Source organism: Heterodontus francisci, chromosome 10 (assembly GCF_036365525.1).
Source record: "Heterodontus francisci isolate sHetFra1 chromosome 10, sHetFra1.hap1, whole genome shotgun sequence".
In the NCBI taxonomy this organism is placed as follows: Eukaryota; Metazoa; Chordata; class Chondrichthyes; order Heterodontiformes; family Heterodontidae; genus Heterodontus; species Heterodontus francisci.
This window is the reverse complement of record NC_090380.1, coordinates 45,184,301-45,202,690: the sequence shown is the minus strand read 5'-3', so window position 1 is coordinate 45,202,690 and position 18,390 is coordinate 45,184,301. Positions and strand designations below refer to the sequence as shown.

The following is an 18,390-nucleotide window of genomic DNA, read 5'->3' as shown; positions in this document are numbered from 1 at the left end:
GTGCATAGATCTTTAACAGTGGCAGGAAATATTGAGTGAGTAATTAGCAAAGCACATGGGATCTTGGGCTTCATAAATAGAGGTATTGCGTACAAAGTCAGGGAGGTTATGCTGAAACTTTATAAAGCTCTGGTTAGGCCCCAACTAGGGCATTGTGTTCAGGTCTGTTCACCACACTTTAGGAAGGATGTTAGGGTCCTTGAGAAGGTGCAAAGGAGATTTACCAGAATGGTTCCAGGGAAAAGGGATTTTAGCTGCAGGATTAGGTTGGAAAAGCTGGGGATGTTCTCCTTGGAGTAAAGGAGATTGAGGGGTGATTTGATAGAGGTGTATAAGATACTGACAGGTTTGGATAGGATAGGCAAATTAGCTGCTAGTATAAAGACTAGGGGACACAGATTTAAGGTTTTGGGCAATAGATGCAGGGAGGATGTGAAGAAGTATATTTTTACACACTGAATGGCAATGATCTGGATATTGCTGCCTGCGAGGGTGGTGGAAGCAGAGACGATGAATGATTTCAAAATTGGATGGGCACTTGAGGAAAATAAACATGCAGGACTACTGGGATAGAGCCAAGGAATGGGACTGATTGGATTGCTCTGATGAGAGCTGGCATGGACTCGGGCCAAATGGATTTTAAGAAAGCCTTTGACAAAGTACCACATCAAAGGCTGGTTACCAAAATTGAGGTCCAGTGTCCAATTGGATAAAAAGTTGGCTTCTGTGCTGTTATGACTCTATGACCTATTTTTCCAGGCACTAAATAGCCTCCCAAACTCTAATATGATGAGAAGAAAGCATATGCTCATTATAAGTCAGAAGCCTGCCATATTGGTAAAGGCTAAAAATTTAGCAGCATGTTAGGCTATCTGCATATGCCTGTTTTAAGCCCAAACTACAAAATTGATTTGCCCTGAGGCAATCAGCACTGCACTTAGGAAATCCAGAGCTATATGCAATTTAGCAGTCTTTAAAGGAACCACCTGGCTGCAACCAACAATTTAAACTTTTTAAAATATATTTACCTTAATCTGGAGTCCATTTAAAAAATGCAGTCAGCTGTCGTACCCCCACCCCACTGTCCATCCTCCCCAATCACTGCTCCCTCCCCCTCGATCACCACTGTTCTCTCCACTACCTCCCCCCACCTCACATGCTCATTTATTTGACTGCTGTTGTCATAGTGGCCCTATCTACAATATCGCATCACCACGAGCTGCCAGTTACTCTCCGCAGCTCGCCAGTTTGATGGAAATGAGACCTGAGCTCCAATATCAGAAGCACATCAGACCTCATCGTTCATATTGACTCCTGCTTCCCACCAACCACCATAACCCCATATGCCAAAAATGGGTGGCCTAAATATCTAGGCCAAGATATGTTTTTGGAAAAAGCTGAGGCCTTTAAGTAAAAGCTTTAATGAAGGCATTAGAAGGCACAAAAGACAATTCAATGGATACATTTAATAATGTTAATGTGAACATGTATTTTCTAGTTCTTTTTATGTGTTTAACACTTTACATGATCACTGGAAATTGCAGTGGACACAATTGTTTTTCCAGATCATACATTGGTGATTTGTGGGAGAAGGGTAATACAGCACCACTTGGTGTTGCAGGGAGCCATGACAGAGAAGGTATGAGATCAACAGTAGAAATCCTATTAGAGTATCACTTACTGGTATTATACAAAGATGTAACAGGAAAGTGTGAATATATTAACATAGGAATTCCTATAGGATATATTTACAGAGAAGAAAAAAGAAAAACTTGGATTTATAGAGCTTCTTTCGTGACCTCAGGGCGTCCTACACAGCGAATGAAATACTTTTGAAATGAAGTCACTATTGTACTACAGGAAACACAGCAGCCAATTTGCACACAGCAAGGTCCCACAAACAGCAATGTGATCATAGAATCACAAAAATTTATGGTACAAAAGGAGGTCATTTGGCCCATCATGATCATGGCGGCTGAAAAAAGGCTATCCAGCCTAATCCCACTTTCCAGCTCTTGGTCCATCATCTTTTAAAGGTTACAGCACTTCAAATGCATATCCAAATGCTTTTTAAATGCAGTGAGAGTTTCTGCTGATATCATCCTTTCAGACAGTGAGTTCCAGAACCCCATCAGCCTCCAGGTGAAATAATTTCTCTTCAGCTCTCCTCTAATCCTTCTACCAATTATTACAAATCTATGCCCCTGGTTATTGACCTCTGCACCACTCTATCTGGTCCCCTTATAATTTTATACACTTCAATTAAATCTTCCCTCAGTCTACTCGTTCCAAAGAAAACAACCCCAGCCTGTCCAATCTTTCCTCATAGCTAAAATTTTCCAGTCCTGGCAGCATCCTCATAAATCTCCTCTGTACCCTCTCCAGTGCAATTACAACCTTCCTGTAATGTGACCACAACAGTATGCAGTACTATAGCTGTGGCCTTATTCATGGTTTATACAGTTCTAAAATAACCTCCCTGCCCTTATATTTTATACCTCGACTAATAAAGGAAAGTATTTTGTATGCCTTCTTAACCACCTTATCTACCTATCCTGTTACCTTCAGGGATCTGTGGATATGCAGTCCAAAGTTCCTCTGCTCCTCTACACTTCTCAGTGCCCTACCATTTACTGTGTATTCCCTTGTTTGCCCTCTTCGAATGTATTAGCTCTCACTTCTGCAGATTTAATTCTATTTGCCACTCTTCTGCCCACCTGACCAGCCCATTGATACCTTCCTGCAGTTCCACAGCTTTCTTCCTCACTGTCAACCACACAGCCAATTTTTCTATAATCTACTACTGTTTTTAATTATGCCCCTGAGATTTAGGTCTAAATCATGGATATAAATCACAAAAAGCAAGAGACCTCGTACTGAATCATTGACATATACCATGAAAAGCAACGATGACCAGATAATCTGTTTTTCTTTAAGTGATGCTGGTTGAAGGATCATGCCATGGGATTTTTTATGTCCATCTGATCGGGCAGACAGGATCTCAGTTTTACAGCTCATGTGAAAAACATCTCTGACAGTTTAGCAATCCCTAAGTACCACACTAAAGTGCTCAAGAATCTGGAGTGGGGCTTGAACCTACAACCTTGTTAATCAGGGAATGGTACCGTGAGCCATGGCTAACGCCATTTCAATGGAACACATGAGCCAGCTAAAAAAGTTTAATATATTATGGATATATCTTAATTAAATATGGATTGAGACAGTTTTTTTTGCTGCACTGGGGGCTTACAGAAAAGACAAAAATCAAGGCAGAGGAAGCATTCTTGAGCATAAAAGGCTATGGGCTGAATTTTACAGACCCCCGGATGCAGGGTCATGTTGGGGGAGCCGGAAAATGCCTCCGGCAGAGCCTTGGGCCTCGACGCCGAGTAGGCCTGGCCCGATATTGCTGGCGGCAGCGAGGCCTCGTGGTGGCCCCCCTGTCACTTGGCAATGGGAGCCAAATTTAAATAAGTAAATTAATTTAAATAAATGAATAAATATCCTTCTCGCTCCCGACATCTGTCCCGGTGCGATATTGGTGCCGGTGGCCGGCACTTCCGCGCCTTTGAATCCCCATCCGGGGATCTAAGGCGGAACACTAGTGGGGAGAGCGGAGCAGGTAAATTTTTCAATGTGTTGGGGGGGCGGGGAGCAGGGTCAAAATAATATCATTGGTGTAGGGGATGTTGAGAAGGGTTAGAGTGTAAAGTTTATGTACTTTGGGGGGGTGGGGGAGGTAAGGTCAGGTGGACAGGGGAAGTGTTTTGGGGGGGAGAGGGCAAGTGATTCATTTTATGATTTTTAGGGGGGGTGGGAGAGGGGCAATTTAAATGGATTGAAATTTTTTTATTGAAGTTACCTTCAAATATTTAAATTGAACATTAGGGCTCAGAGTCCTTTAAAAATTGCGTCAGCGCCTGCACAAAGGCAGCTGACACCATTGCCGGGGACGGACATCCTGCCCCTTCCACGTCATCAGGGTGGGCGGTCTGCCCCGGCTATTTAAATGAGCTGCCACGTTGAATATCGCGGCGGCTCTGCAATGTGTGGTCTGCATTGGCAGACCGCCATTATTTTCGCCCACTGCCGATGGTGGTATCGGAAGTATAAATTCCAGCCCCATTTGTGTAACACTGTACTACACTTAGAAACAGAAAATACTGCTCAAATTAGAATAATTTATTCCCTTCATTTTCACATGATTAATAAGGGCGACAGCCAGCATTCCCATGAGTCTGGAGAATTAAGTGTATGAGGTAACAAATAATAAATTAAATTTAACTTGAATATAGCATACCACACAATATTTCAAGTAGTTTAAAATCATTCTAACAGTTCTTACAAGTTGTTGACAACAATGGGTATAGAAGATAAAGCATCTTTTTAATAGAGGTCAGCAAAAGCTACTTTATGTTCAATAATGAATTACATTGATATATCGTATTATTCAGTTTATATGAGCTTAAAATAACTACACAAATAAAAAAAAATGCATCATTGTACCTTAGCAACACACTTCAATCTGATTTTGTTCCCGTGATGCACAATAAGATCAAACTCTCCTTCGTTAGGGGAGAAGAATGATGCATGCCAGACCACTTCACATTCCAAATCTTTGAATGCATCCACAATGCCTGTATAAAGTATAGTTCACAAGTATTCTTTGAATGAAAAACTTAATTGTATAAATATGAAATAAAACTTAAATTTGAGGTGAGGTAATATACATTTTTCTGCTCAGGTTCTCAACAACCGACCCCCCTCCCCCCCACCTTCATAGAATCAGAGAATGAGGCCATTCAGCCCATCATGCATGTGCCAGCTCTTTGAAAAAGCTATCGAAATAGCCCCACTCCCTAGTTCTGTCCCCACAGCCCTGTAAATATTTTCCCTTCAACTATTTATCCAATTCCCTTTTGAAAGTTACTATTGAATCTCAGGCACTGAATTCTAGATTGCAACAACCCATGGCATAAAAAAGTCCTCATGTCACCTCTAGGTCTTTTCCTATCACCTTAAATCAGTTTACCTCTGGTTGTGTGATCCTTCTGCCACTGGAAACAGTTTCTTCTTATTTACTCTATCAAAACAGTTCAGAATTTTGAACACCTCTATCACATATCTTAACCTTGCCTGCTCTAAGTAAAACAACCCCAATTTCTCCAGTCTCTCAACCCTGGTACCATTCTAATAAATCTCTTCTGCACTAAGGCCTTAGCATCCTTCCATATGTGTAGTGCCCAGAATTGAACACAATATTCCAGCTGATGCCTAACTAGTGTTTATAAGGGTTTAGCATGAGTTCCTTACATCTGTACTCTATGGGCAAAATCTTCTGTATTTATTCCCTGTCGGAACAGCAGGACAACTTGCAGGTCGGGAACCCGATTCCCTAATTGGCAGGCTTTGATAAGGCTCCTTCCCAGAGCCACAGTGTTACCATTCCACCTCAGGGTTCCCCACCTCTGGGTTACCCAACCAATCAGGGAGGGCAGGCGGAATGACACGCTGAATTTGTCAAAGAGAGGATTTCCAATTAAAGGTGCCATGACTTGGTTTAAAGGGTTCAACAGCAATTGAATTTATCAGGCTGCAGCAACAACTGGAATGGGAAGAAGACCTGGGAAGGCTGCTCTCCAGGTTTCTCAATCGTACCTGAAGGTCCGGCTACATGATCTGAGCGGCTGCAGTGAGGCGAGCTGTCCCAAAGACAGGACGAAGGGGACAGCCTCTCCAACTGAGCAGGTTTGGATGGAAGTAACCGAGAAGTCCGTTCCATAAGTCTGGTCCGTCCAACTTTGATACAGTCCACCAACAGCAACCAGGACCGATGAGTGCATGACAGATTATTATCTGAATGGCTATAAACTGAGAGAGGGGAATATGCAACGAGACCTGGGTGTTCTCGTACACCAGTCATTGAAGGTAAGCATGCAGGTCCAACAGGCGGTAAAAAAGGCAAATGGTATGTTGGCCTTCATAGCGAGAGGATTCGAGTACAGGAGCAGGGATGTCTTGCTGCAATTATACAGGGCCTTGGTGAGGCCATACCTGGAATATTGTGTGTCATTTTGGTCTCCTTATCTGAGGAAGGATGTTCTTGCTATAGAGGGAGTGCAGCAAAGGTTTACCAGACTGATTCCTGGGATGGCAGGACTGACGTATGAGGAGAGATTGAGTCGGTTAGGATTATATTCGCTGGAGTTCAGAAGAGTGAGGGGGGTCTCATAGAAACCTATAAAATTCTAACAGGACTTGACAGGGTAGATGCAGGAAGGATGTTCCCGATGGTGGGGGAGTCCAGAACCAGGGGTCATAGTCTAAGGATACGGGTAAACCTTTCAGGACTGAGATGAGGAGAAATTACTTCACCCAGAGAGTGGTGAGCCTGTGGAATTCGCTACCACAGAAAGCAGCTGAGGCCAAAACATTGTATGTTTTCAAGAAGGAGTTAGATATAGCTGTTGGGGTGAAAGGAATAAAAGGATATGGAGGGAAAGCGAGAACAGGTTACTGAGTTGGATGATCAGCCATGATCATAATGAATGGCGGAGCAGGCTCGAAGGGCCAAATAGCCTACTCCTTCCTACCAATATTTATTATTTCACACTTCTCTGCATTAAATTTAATCTGTCACATATCATACCATTATACACTGCCCCTTTAATCCCACGGGCTTCAATTTTGCCAACAAGTATATTGTGTAGCATTTTATCAAATGCCTCATAGCAGTTCTATATATAAAAATATACACACACAACATTAGAATTAGAATTAGAATATTACAGCGCAGTACAGGCCCTTCGGCCCTCGATGTTGCGCCGATCATCTGACCTACACTATTCCATTTACATCCATATGTCTATCCAATGACCACTTAAATGCCCTTAAAGTTGGCGAGTCTACTACTGTTGCAGGCAGGGCGTTCCACGCCCCTACTACTCTCTGCGTAAAGAAACTACCTCTGACATCTGTCCTATATCTTTCACCCCTCAACTTAAAGCTATGTCCCCTCGTGTTTGCCATCCTCATCCGAGGAAAAAGACTCTCACTATCCACCCTATCTAACCCTCTGATTATCTTGTATGTCTCATTGATTTCACTACCTTCATTAACCTTCTCCATTATTTCACTAAAGAACTCAATTAAGTTTCTTTTGCTTCCTTCCTTGTTGGACTACAAACATACTAACCATGGGCCTGTAATTGGGCAAGCAGCATGCCTGCATGTTTCTGGCAGGAGGCTGCTTAAATATGCAACACAAGGTCCTATATTGGTTGTAGAACACTGTTTCCAATTCTCAGCTATAAATAAGTGAAACATGTGTTGCACATGCTTTGCCCACTTGTAGCAGGTGTTGAGTGGCCTAGCCAGCAGTCCTTAAAGGGACCGGTTCCCAGGACCAACCTGCCACTGGATCAGCATGGTGTCATCTATTGACATAAGTTTGAGGATATCAAGGAAACACCAGGATAGCTCAGTGGGGGTGCAGACCCAATTAACACATCTCTGTCCCTTTCTCTTCACTGCACCTATTCACTAGATATAACAAATAGGATGATCTCCCTTTGTGTCTCTAGAATTACCAGTAAATTCTACCTATGCTGTCCACAATGTGGCATTGGCCGTAACTCAGAATACCACCACAGGGATCCATATTTTCAGTCTAGCATCCACGCCTGCAAACTCAGACTGCAGGATCTTCAACTATTTTGTCTATGCTGTTAGTGCCTACACAAACTATGGTTACTGATTGCTCCTCCTCTATCAAGAATTTGCACAGCTATTGAATTATGTCTCTCACCCTACCATCAAGGAAGCAACAGACTACGTAGGGACTCACAGATACAGCTGCAAAGCATATGATTTATGCAACTGATTATGGAATCATCTTCACCATTGCAACTTTTCCCTCCATTCCTTGGATAGCCACTTTCACCACAGGATAAGAGATTAGAAAGACTAAGAAGGAATAGGAAGAAAGACTGACAGGGAACATAAAAGGAGGTAGTAATAGATTTTATTGGCACATAAAAAAAAGTTAAAAAAAGGTTGGTGTCAATTCTCAAAGAAGATGAAGAAATGCTACAGATACCTGAGTGCTTGTCTCAGTTTTTAACAAAATAATATGATAGTGGCAATGAAAGAATTCAAGAGGAGAAGGTGGATAGGAGAGCTTCAAATAAGGAAGCAGTAATTTTTAAAAAGATGAAAGAATGTATAGGTGGTAGCTCCCAGAGGTCAGGATCAGAACCCTTGCCCTTATTAATGATCTGTGCTTGAGTACTGAGGGCACAATAACCAAAATTTATAAATTACATACAATTCTGGGGTACAGCTAACTGCAAACAGGAATGTAACTGACTTCAGAAGGACAAAGATAGATTAGCGGATTAGACAGAAAAGTACAATTTATGTATTTTGGGAGGAAGAATAAGGCTCATAAATGTTAACACTTTAAAAGTTACAGTGGGTTCAGATATAGGTGCCAGACCTCCTTTCAGTATCATCTGCTGTTTATACTATCACAAAGGTTATGTAACAGAACATTTCTAACATTATCAAATTTGCCACTATTATGTGGTCAGGTAATACCAATGCATTTATAATTATTGGAAGCATTCTAATGATCCAAAAATATGCAATTATGTAACCTATGGAGCAACAAGCACAATCTAATGCAGACAAAATTTACAATACTGTACAGTACCAAAAGAAATGTGAAATGTCGATGCATTAGATGTGTGCCCCTTCATAAATTAGGAAGAAGAAAAAGATTTGGATCTGAAAATCAACCATTTAATGTAAGACTTTTGAAAAACATAGGAACATAGAACTCAGGAGCAGGAGCAGGCCATTCAACCCTTCGAGCCTGCTCCACCATTTGATAAGATCAGCGCTGATCTGCTAGTGGTCTCAACTACACTTTCCTGCCTGCCCCCCATAACCTTTGGCTCCCTTATCTATCAAAAATCTACCTAACTCAGATGTGAATAAATTCAATGACCCAGTCTCCACTGCTTTCTGGGGAAGAGAATTCCACAGACTAATGATTCTTTGAGAAAAAAAATTCTCCTCATCTCCATCTTAAAAGAGAGACCTCTTATTCTTCAACTGTGTCCCCTAGTTCTAGTCTCCCTGACTAGAGGAAACATCCTTCCAGTATCTGCTCTATCAAGTCAGGATCTTATATGTTTCAATAAGATCACCTCTCATTTTTCTAAACTCCAATGGGTATGAGCCCAACCTGTTCAACCTTTCTTCATAAGATAAGCCCTTCATCCCCAGAATTTGTTAAGTGAACCTTCTCTGAACTGCTTTCAATGCAATTATATCCTTTTTCAAATAAGGAGACCAAAACTGCACACAGTACACCAGATGTGGTCTCACCAAGGTCCTGTACAGCTGCAGTTCAACTTCCCTACTTTTATTCTTGATTCCCCTTGCAATAAACTGACAACATTCCATTTGCCTTCCGAATCACTTGCTGTACCTCCATACTAACCTTTCGTGATTCATGTACCAGGACACCCAAATCCCTCTGCACCTCAGAGTTCTGTAATCTCTCTCCACTTAAATAGTATACAGAATTCCTCTTACCAAAATGGACAACCTCACATTTTCCCACATTACACGCCATCTGCCAAATTTTTGCCCACTTACTTAACTTATCTATACCCTTTTGTAGACTCTTCCTCTTGAAAAGTTACTTTCCTTCCTATCCTGGTGTCAACAGCTATTTTAGCTTACCATACATTCTGTCTCTTCATCTAAGTCATTGATATAAATTGTCAATAGTTGTGGCCCGAGCACTGATCCCTGTGGCACTCCACTAGTTACAGTTTGCCAACCCAAAAAAGACCCATTTATCACTACTCCCTGCTACCTATTAGCTAACCAGTCCTTTATCTATGCTAATATGTTACCCCCTACACCATGTGCTCTTATCTTGTTTAGTAACCTTTGATGTGGCACCTTATCAAATGTCCTTTGAAAATCTAAGTACACCACATCTACAGGTTCCCCTTTATCCACCTTGCTTGTTACTTCGTCAAAGAACTCCACTAAATTGGTGAAACACGATTTCTCTTTCACAAAAACCATGTTGACTCTGTCTGATCCCATTATAGTTTTCTGAGTATCCTTCTATAACCTCCTTAGTAATTAATTCTAGTAATTTCCCTATGACAGATGTTAGGCTAATTGGCCTATATTTTCCTGCTTTCTATCTCCCTCCTTTCTTGAATAAAGGTGTTTCATTTGCTATTTTTCAATCTGCTCAATCCAGAATCTAAGGACTTTTGGAAGATTATAGCAAAAGCCTCTACTATCTCTGCAGCCACTTTTTTAAAAGACCCTAAGATGCAGGTCATCTGGTCCTGGGGACTTGTTAGACTTTTAGTCTAATAGTTTTCCCAGCACCTTTTCCTTGGTGATGGTGATTGTTTTAAGTTCAAGACTAAAGTAACAAGTAACAAGTCTAATTGAATCCTGGAATGCTTCCAGCATCAGATGATAGTAAGTCAAAAAAGGTTATTTGAACTATGTATAAATTATTATGTATAATTTAAGACACATTGAAGCCACATTTCCTCTTCTGATATAAGTTGTGTCTAAAGCATTTAGGGACTGATGTCAATTCCATCAGAATGATAGGCTTTTAAAATCAGCATTACAATGCCAGATCGAGACTTATGTCTGCTGGTGCACTGTGCAGTTGATCCTGCCAGAAATTCACAGGGTCAACCCACTTAAGTATGTGCTAACTGGTCAGGAGCACCACTCCCATACAGCAGAGGAGTAAATTACTGAGTTTTAAAAGATTGCAGCATTAAGGTAGCAGCAGATTCGTGGAAGTGTAGCAGACAAGCATTCCATGTTTTTTGCTTCAGCTTCTGTTAGAATGTTCAATTGCAATAATGTTTAAGCAAAGGATTCCAAGTGCTTTCTCAAGACATCATCATAAATGCTATCTTGCTCTCCGGAGGCTCACAAAGAAAGCTTCAGGAGGCAAGTCGAGAATTTTTAAACGGCTGTAGATCTCCCTTGATGAGATCAGTCAGAAGAGCGACTGGTTGGCTGGACTTGCGAGGAAGGAGGTTACCACTTCTCTCATTCCTGATACAGTGCAACAGTGCCAAAAGAAAAGAATAACATGATCAGGACAGCCAAGGTAAGAGAAGTGTGACCTTCCCATTTTTACTTTGACGTCATGAGGCCTCTTCATTGATCACACTCACTTTTTAAATGGAGTGACAAGTCTTCATTTATATTAAACCATGGATCAATGGATCTATAATTTTTGTCACCTGGAACTTCGTCAGGCCTTCACCTGTATCTGTGTCATTGGACCTGCATTGAGAGTAGAAGCTTCTGTCGATACAAGTCTTCTTCCAAAGCGAGGTCTAGTCCCCTGTGCAAAAGTATACAGATACCAGCAGGTGGCTCAGAGCACCTCTTATTGATTGCAATCTGCTTCAGAATCCCCGTATTATTCCCAGCGCCTCATATTAGAGGAGCCCTTTAGTACACTCCCTGATGCATGTAATGGCACTGCTGAAAATAAAGAATTGAACAATTGACATAAAGGCTCACAATAATCTATATGCTATGAGAAAAAAATGAAAAGCTGGCCAGAAATAGACTCAAAACAGCAAAAGAAATGTCTTTGTTGCCCTTTAAATATTATTTCCGCACTGCTCATCACCAACTCACTCAGAGTCAGCCAAAGACCTCAGAAAAAGCTAACTTCATTTCTACATCAGGTACCTCCATCAGGTCGAATGAAAAACGCGATTCCTTCATCTGTGAGTATTGGACTCCAACTGAATTGAGCAGGGTAGTTTCTCCTGTTATAGAGCTGCACTGTCGTTCTGAAGCCTGATTCTGCCAGGAGCCCATAGTTTGGAGTCAGCACCAGCTCATTGGTCGCCAGCTCAAGAGCAACACAAACCACATCTGCCACTACTAATACATGACCGGTATGGATGTTGTTTACTGTGTAGGTTATTGACCTGCATAATAAAAGAAAAGTGGTTAACATTCTTGCATCTTAAAAAAAAAGCAGTATTGACACAACACTTTCAATGCTAACAAACTGTTCAGTTCACAATCCTAGAAATGTACAACCACCTCTCAGCCCATTGTACAGTTCCCATCTACTCATCACTAGTGTTGCTTTTCTAATCTACAAACAGACCTATCATGTCCAATATATGGTAGATATTAAAACTCAGTGTTATGCCAATGTGTTTTGTTGAATAATAATTTTCTTTGGTCCACTGGCTGGAGATCTGAATTTGTATTTTTTAAAAGACATTTTTAAAAAGACAATCTGCCAGCAAAGTCATCCTTTCAGCATAAGATGATTACCTAATTTGCAACACTGTAACCTACACTGCAATGCTTGTGAGGAGAGAGACGAAATGTCTGCTAATATCCCAGCAAGAACCAAGACCCAGGAAGTTTAAAGAAACTACCTTTTCTCTCAACAAGCAGAGAAATACTGCTAACTGCCATGTTTGAATGACTGAGTGACTGTCATGTGACAAGTCCCTCCCCATCTGTGGTTTTTAAGCTGGTGTTTTCTCTGCAGCAAAGAGGTTTTTGGACTCTGACATGTGCAGATCCTAAGTAGGGGCCTCTCTCTCTCTTCATTCCTGCTTGAAAGCTTTCAAATCCTTCCAATACTTCAGTGACATTCTTTCAAGTGACTATCAATTCGCCTACTGCTAGTTATCACAAGCAAATCAGAAATCTCATTTTAGAAGCTCCGCCAATAGCTCCATTAGTAAGCACATTATCAGTGGGGAACTGAGCCAAAAAAATCAGGAAGGTCCTGGATCTCTGAACATAATTCAATCTATGTTGAATTAGCTGTGCTTTCAGCTGGGAAGTAGTAGTGGTACTACAATTAATTTCAGCATTAATAGGTGAGAGAGGAAGAAAGTTAGCCTCAGTTCCCACTCCTGATTCTTATCTGGTAATCTCTGGTGGAACTTTCAGATTGTGCAGTTAGGTAAGGACATGATCAGACTTGGCTGTCGTACCATCATCATGGAATAGCCTACTGACGCTCATTCGTGAGGAATAACCATTTTAGTGACATACCTAATATGCACCAGTGCCTGTTGAACTGTATCTTAAGATGAGTTTGTGTCTTCAGGACAAGAGAAAAAAGGAATATGTACACTTTACTAACAATGAGTCATTGAATTACTATCTTTAACTAGTAGAGATGTCCATTTCTCTGCTAAAATGTCCACCTTTCCAAATATTTTTCAGCTATTTGTAGCAAGCATCAGTTATTAATTATATTTTTCAAAAGTTAAAGGTCCTGCAATTATAATGTATTCAAATGAAATTTCTCTTGCTGCTGTTTTGGCACAGGTTTTAAAATAGGTTGTTGCTGCTGGAGGAATTTCAGATAAATATATTAACTGTTCATATGTCACAATCAGCATAATTTCAGGGTGAAAATAGCAAATATCTTTAACACTCATTTGTATTAACAAGATAGTGATTCCCCGTTTGCAAAACTTACACTTATTAGTGCTATCCAATTCCCTCTCATGCAATAACAACTTGTATTTTTTGTACCAAATGTATATTTATGTTTTACAATCACTTCTGCAAGTACTGGCACAAAATTCACCATCCAGGACAGTCAGGTAATGGCCTCAAACTGGGGTTGACTGCCGGCTCTCCAGACCTATCCGGCGATAGGCCTCTTTTAATCTGGAAACTGAGGACAAATTTGTGATATGTTTATCTAATAATTCTAAATTTTCCAAGACCCTACAAAATGAATGGAAAATCACAATCAGGATTTTTCAACAAGGTCCCCAGTGCTTGCAAGTTGCATCCATGGCATAAGATCTCAGAATGTCTCAATAGTTCATGCTTATTTTGTCATGACTTCAAAAAGAAAGGCCGTGAAATTGGGCATGGACAGGGACACAAAACAGGCGCTATTGCATTGTTTGCCCATGAGACATATCACCCAATATTCAGTTCCAAGACTTCAACAGAAATGAATATTAGCGTGACATGCAAAAAGCAGAAAAAGCATTTCTGCCTGTTTTGCGTTTGTGTCCATATCCAATTTCACCCTTACTTTGTTTCTCTATTAGAAAGAAAAGCAAGTCCGCTTCAACACTTACTTCTGAAAAACCCCCTCTGATGAAGATTCAAATATTATTGGTAGATAAGCTGCAGACATGGGTGGAACCACCTGAGATAATGGGCTAGACTCTCGGAGCTCTGCACAATCAGTTGTCACTTCAATTAGAATGTGCATAGGTAAGTTGTTTACAATATTCAAATTCTGGATTGATGTTGAATGTACACAAACTTTTCCAAAGTCAATTGTCGTTGGGCCTGGTTAAAAAGAAGTATGAATTTAGGAAAAAATATTGCAAAATTTTGCATCAAACAATTACCTTTGTAATAGGTGAAATACAATCACACAAGGGAAAAAGGGTAGGAGGTCCCTGACAATGTAATAAATCTTTCAAGATTAAAGCCTGTTATTAACCCGAGGGCGTGGGTGCTGTATTCTTCCTACTTAGAAAAAAGATAAATGTAAATATTAAACAATTCTTTGTGCAACCATGTTGTATGTAGTTTGCTTTTTCTGATGCTTAATCTATTGTTATTTCTGCACCAAATTTACTGCTAAAACCTATCCCAATTATAGTTATGCCTGAAGTACTAAGATTTTTTAAAACATACTTTTTCAGTTAAAGGGGAATAATTCGCATGGGAACACAGCAAAAACAAACTTAGTGGTTAAATAAAATATTTATTCTCCAATTTTAATTAGTAAATGACTAGTTTCCTCTAATTACCAAAACAAAAAGTGTTAATTATTTATTAACTCACTGTCTAAGGTCACACATTAACAATGGCTATTTGAGTGAGCTACCAGAAAAGACCTATTCTCTAGGATCCCACACCCCTTCAAGTGAAAATGGGAGAAAATATGCAACTAATATAAAGCCTACTTCACACTGGACAATGGCTTTCATAAAGGGTAAGGGGATAAAACAGCTTGGAAAGTGGTAATGTCACCCTTAAAAAAAACGACTGGGATAGAATTTCAATACGTTTTAAGTATATCTGTGTATCCACATCTGAAAGCAATGAAGAATCATACTGAGAAGACCAACATGCAGGAGAAAGACGGGATGGGGGGGATATTATGCTCTCCCCCGTGGCAGATTTGGAAGAGGGGGGAGCATAAAATTGGGCAGGATGGTGGCGGGTGGAGGCTCCCACCATCATCCCGCCTCCACCAAAATTTAGTCCAGGGTGGAAAGACCTATGAACAGCCTTCCCACTCCACTGTCAATTGAGGCCCTTAACTGAGCAATTAATACCCAATTAAGGGCCTCTTCCTGCACAGCCACAATTACCAGTGCAGCGGGCAGCCCTGTCGCTGCACAGGAAGCACACCATGGAAAACCCGTGTGGGTGCTTTCTGGCTCTGCCGTGAGGGAGGGGGGGGGGGGGTTGATCCCTAGTTAAAAGGTACTTAGTGCCTGAACAGGGGACCCGGCATCGACAAGGGGGGGGTCTTCTGAGGGCCACCCCCTCCCCGCGACCCCCTCCCCCACTCCTCCACGACCCCTACCCATCAAGGCTCTTCCTGCCCTGACCTACCCGAGGCCTTGTTCCAGTGATGCTCCTGGGCCTCCGGCAGGTGCACTTGCAGCAGCAGCCACCGCCTCCACGATGGCGCTGCAGCTGCCAGTCTCTGATTGGTCGGCAGCTCTGCAAGGGCAGGACTTCTGACGCTGGGATCCTTGATCCCATGGAAGGCCGGCTGCTATCCAGTTAAGTGCCCAATTTTCACTAAATTCAGAGGGCTTTCCATAGAAGAGGTGATGCGGGGATCTCGAAGTCGAGACCCCCGCTGCCACGATAAAATTCCTCCCAAAGTCTTTTCAGATTCAGGGTTAGATTGGATTTGCTTACAAAGAGAACAACACTCATTGGTTATTGCTATGACCAAAATATGTATTTAATTTCTTAATTAAATCATGAAAGTGTCAAAGTTCTGTGTTGTTTGTTTAACACTGGATTCAAATTGTATGCAGCACAGTGCACGTATTTTGCATTCGGTTCTTTGCTTGTATGCCAGAATAGATTCTATTAATATTCGCAGCACCATCATAGCGTTGTTCTCATAGTTTAGATAGTTCTAGGCATTTGTTTTTGGTACAGTTGATCCAGAAGCTGACTGGCCATTTACTTCATAAAATCTTACAAAACTTGTTAATATTTAATTTGGCTATAATTCCTTGATCATCTTTGTCTATGGTAAAGTACTGAAAAACTTAATTGATCAACTTTGCTTGAGGCCTGGGTCTTGACCATTATCACTGAGTAAAATTGAGTTTTTGATGTTAACAATACTTTATGTAACCTGGTCTGAAAGCAACTCTATAATCTTGTTTTGAATTATTGGGCTGTGGTATATCATCATTTCAAAGTTCTTCAAGAATAGGATTGTATTTGGCCAGTAGTTCAACAATAGACAAAAAGATGCAATTGTTTGGTTCACCAACAATGGCTTAGGGGTAACTAAAGTGAGGGTCATGTTAGCAATCAAGATCCTGCCTCTAGTAACCAACTTCTTTTTTCAAGTACCATTGATCAATTACTAAATAAGCTTCAAAATGACAATCAGATGTTCTTGTATCACTATATTTCAAGACAAATGCTGTCAGTTTCTCATTCCACTTATCCATGCTGAGTCACTTTAATTTTCCGTCTGATTCCTGAAAAGGCTACAGGTTTAGCTGTATCTTTTGTCCAGCACAGGAGATTAGCATAGCCAACCAGGTTTAAGTTTGATGTTGTATGATTGCCTTCAAGAGTAATGTCCCTTTAAGATCTTAGTATGCTAATGAGCTGAGTACCAGGATACAGTCATGTGACTACAAGCCTGAGTCACTCTGCAACTGTAATACCCAGAGTAAGGTTCTGTAAATAGTTAGCTCTGTACTGTATAATAGTTTAGCCGTAATAAACCTGTTTGAGATCTTCAACCAACTGGACTCCACGCATTTCATTTATGTTGCCTCAGACAACATAAAAGAACTCATTACATTTGATTCTGGCCTTCAATATGGTTTCATAACATGCTGTATTTAATGCTAATTAATTTGTCTTGGAGTCACTTGGGAATGGTGCTTTAGCTCAGGTTGACAACGGCCATGTTTACAATAAAGTTCTGATCTTAAAGTTCCCGCACTAAACTTTGATTTGTCAGTGAGATATTCTCTCAACAGCTCAGTTTAAACTTCACTGGAATCAGGCAATCAATATATCATTGCTGCAAAATGTTTTGGGGCTATCAGCATTAAAAGTAGAGTCACTGCCAAAATTTTCAGCAACTTTGCCACTGAAGTTGTCAAGAGCACATCTGATGTAGCGTTAGTTTAAAAAATAATTTTTTTGACAACTTTGCAATTTGCTCACAAGTCTTTTGTTTTTTGCACTTAGCTATTCCATGCAGTGCTTCAATATTTTAAAGTCAGCATGTAAATTTCTAACAATAAAAACAAATACAACACTCACTGGTCTAACAATTAACATCACAATACAAAATGAGGGAGATCATCGGGAAAGGAGTGGCATTGGACAGAAAAGCGTATCAGTACATCCTGAAACCTCTGCTCTCAGTGATTTGCCTCATTTAATTCAATCAGTGCATCATGTTTCACCAGAGTAAAGGAGAAGGTTTCCAAATAAGTCCAAGAGACAAGTAAGTATTCCCAACATTCAACTATCAATGGGTTGAGCCACAATAATCTCGTAGGCTCTGTCATGACTGCAGCACTTGCACCATTGTAGATTTGACTTTGTAGAACCCTGAAAATTATTTAAAATACTTTCCATTCCCAAAATAGGACAGAGGGCTTGAATTGTGTTTCAATAAACAATACCCAAAAAAACATGACTACTTAAGTCCATACAGCCATGTTGGGTATTCTTAAAAGAGAATCTGCTTAGTAGTTGTTTCAAATGGATACAAATTAAGAGATTTGTCTGCTTATTTGTTGTTTCATCACTGAAGCAATTCTGACTTTCTAAAACTGCAGTGATCCTCTCTCCATGTTTTCCAAATAGCATCAACGTTATTTCACTGGGCATGTCACTTCAATCATATTGCATTTAGTGTGCTTTTTTAAGGTACTTTTCCTTTGTAAAAGTGCAAAGTGCATTTCTCCTATTTACTAACCACGGGCTGCTTTCTAAAGGTTTTCCCAGTGTCAAGAGGAAGAAAGATGATTGGCTATTGGGTGTCAATATGCACCTCTAGGAATGAAGATGGTCCAGTTCTTGTTTGCGCAAGTTCAGTCGATGGTTCTGCAACTT

At 40.7% G+C, this 18,390-nt stretch overlaps 1 protein-coding gene across 3 annotated transcripts in view; it reads right to left on the bottom strand.

The window, feature by feature from the left end:
- Positions 1-18,390, bottom strand: part of LOC137374438 (cilia- and flagella-associated protein 47-like) — a 777,638-nt gene that overhangs the window by 655,662 nt on the left and 103,586 nt on the right. For all 3 annotated transcript variants that reach the window (XM_068040550.1, XM_068040552.1, XM_068040551.1), the window contains 3 exons: positions 14,166-14,382; positions 11,773-12,017; positions 4,507-4,637 (listed from right to left, as the gene is read on the bottom strand). In XM_068040550.1, coding sequence (XP_067896651.1) covers positions 4,507-4,637; positions 11,773-12,017; positions 14,166-14,382 — 593 coding nt within the window. The remainder of the gene's footprint in view (positions 1-4,506; positions 4,638-11,772; positions 12,018-14,165; positions 14,383-18,390) is intronic.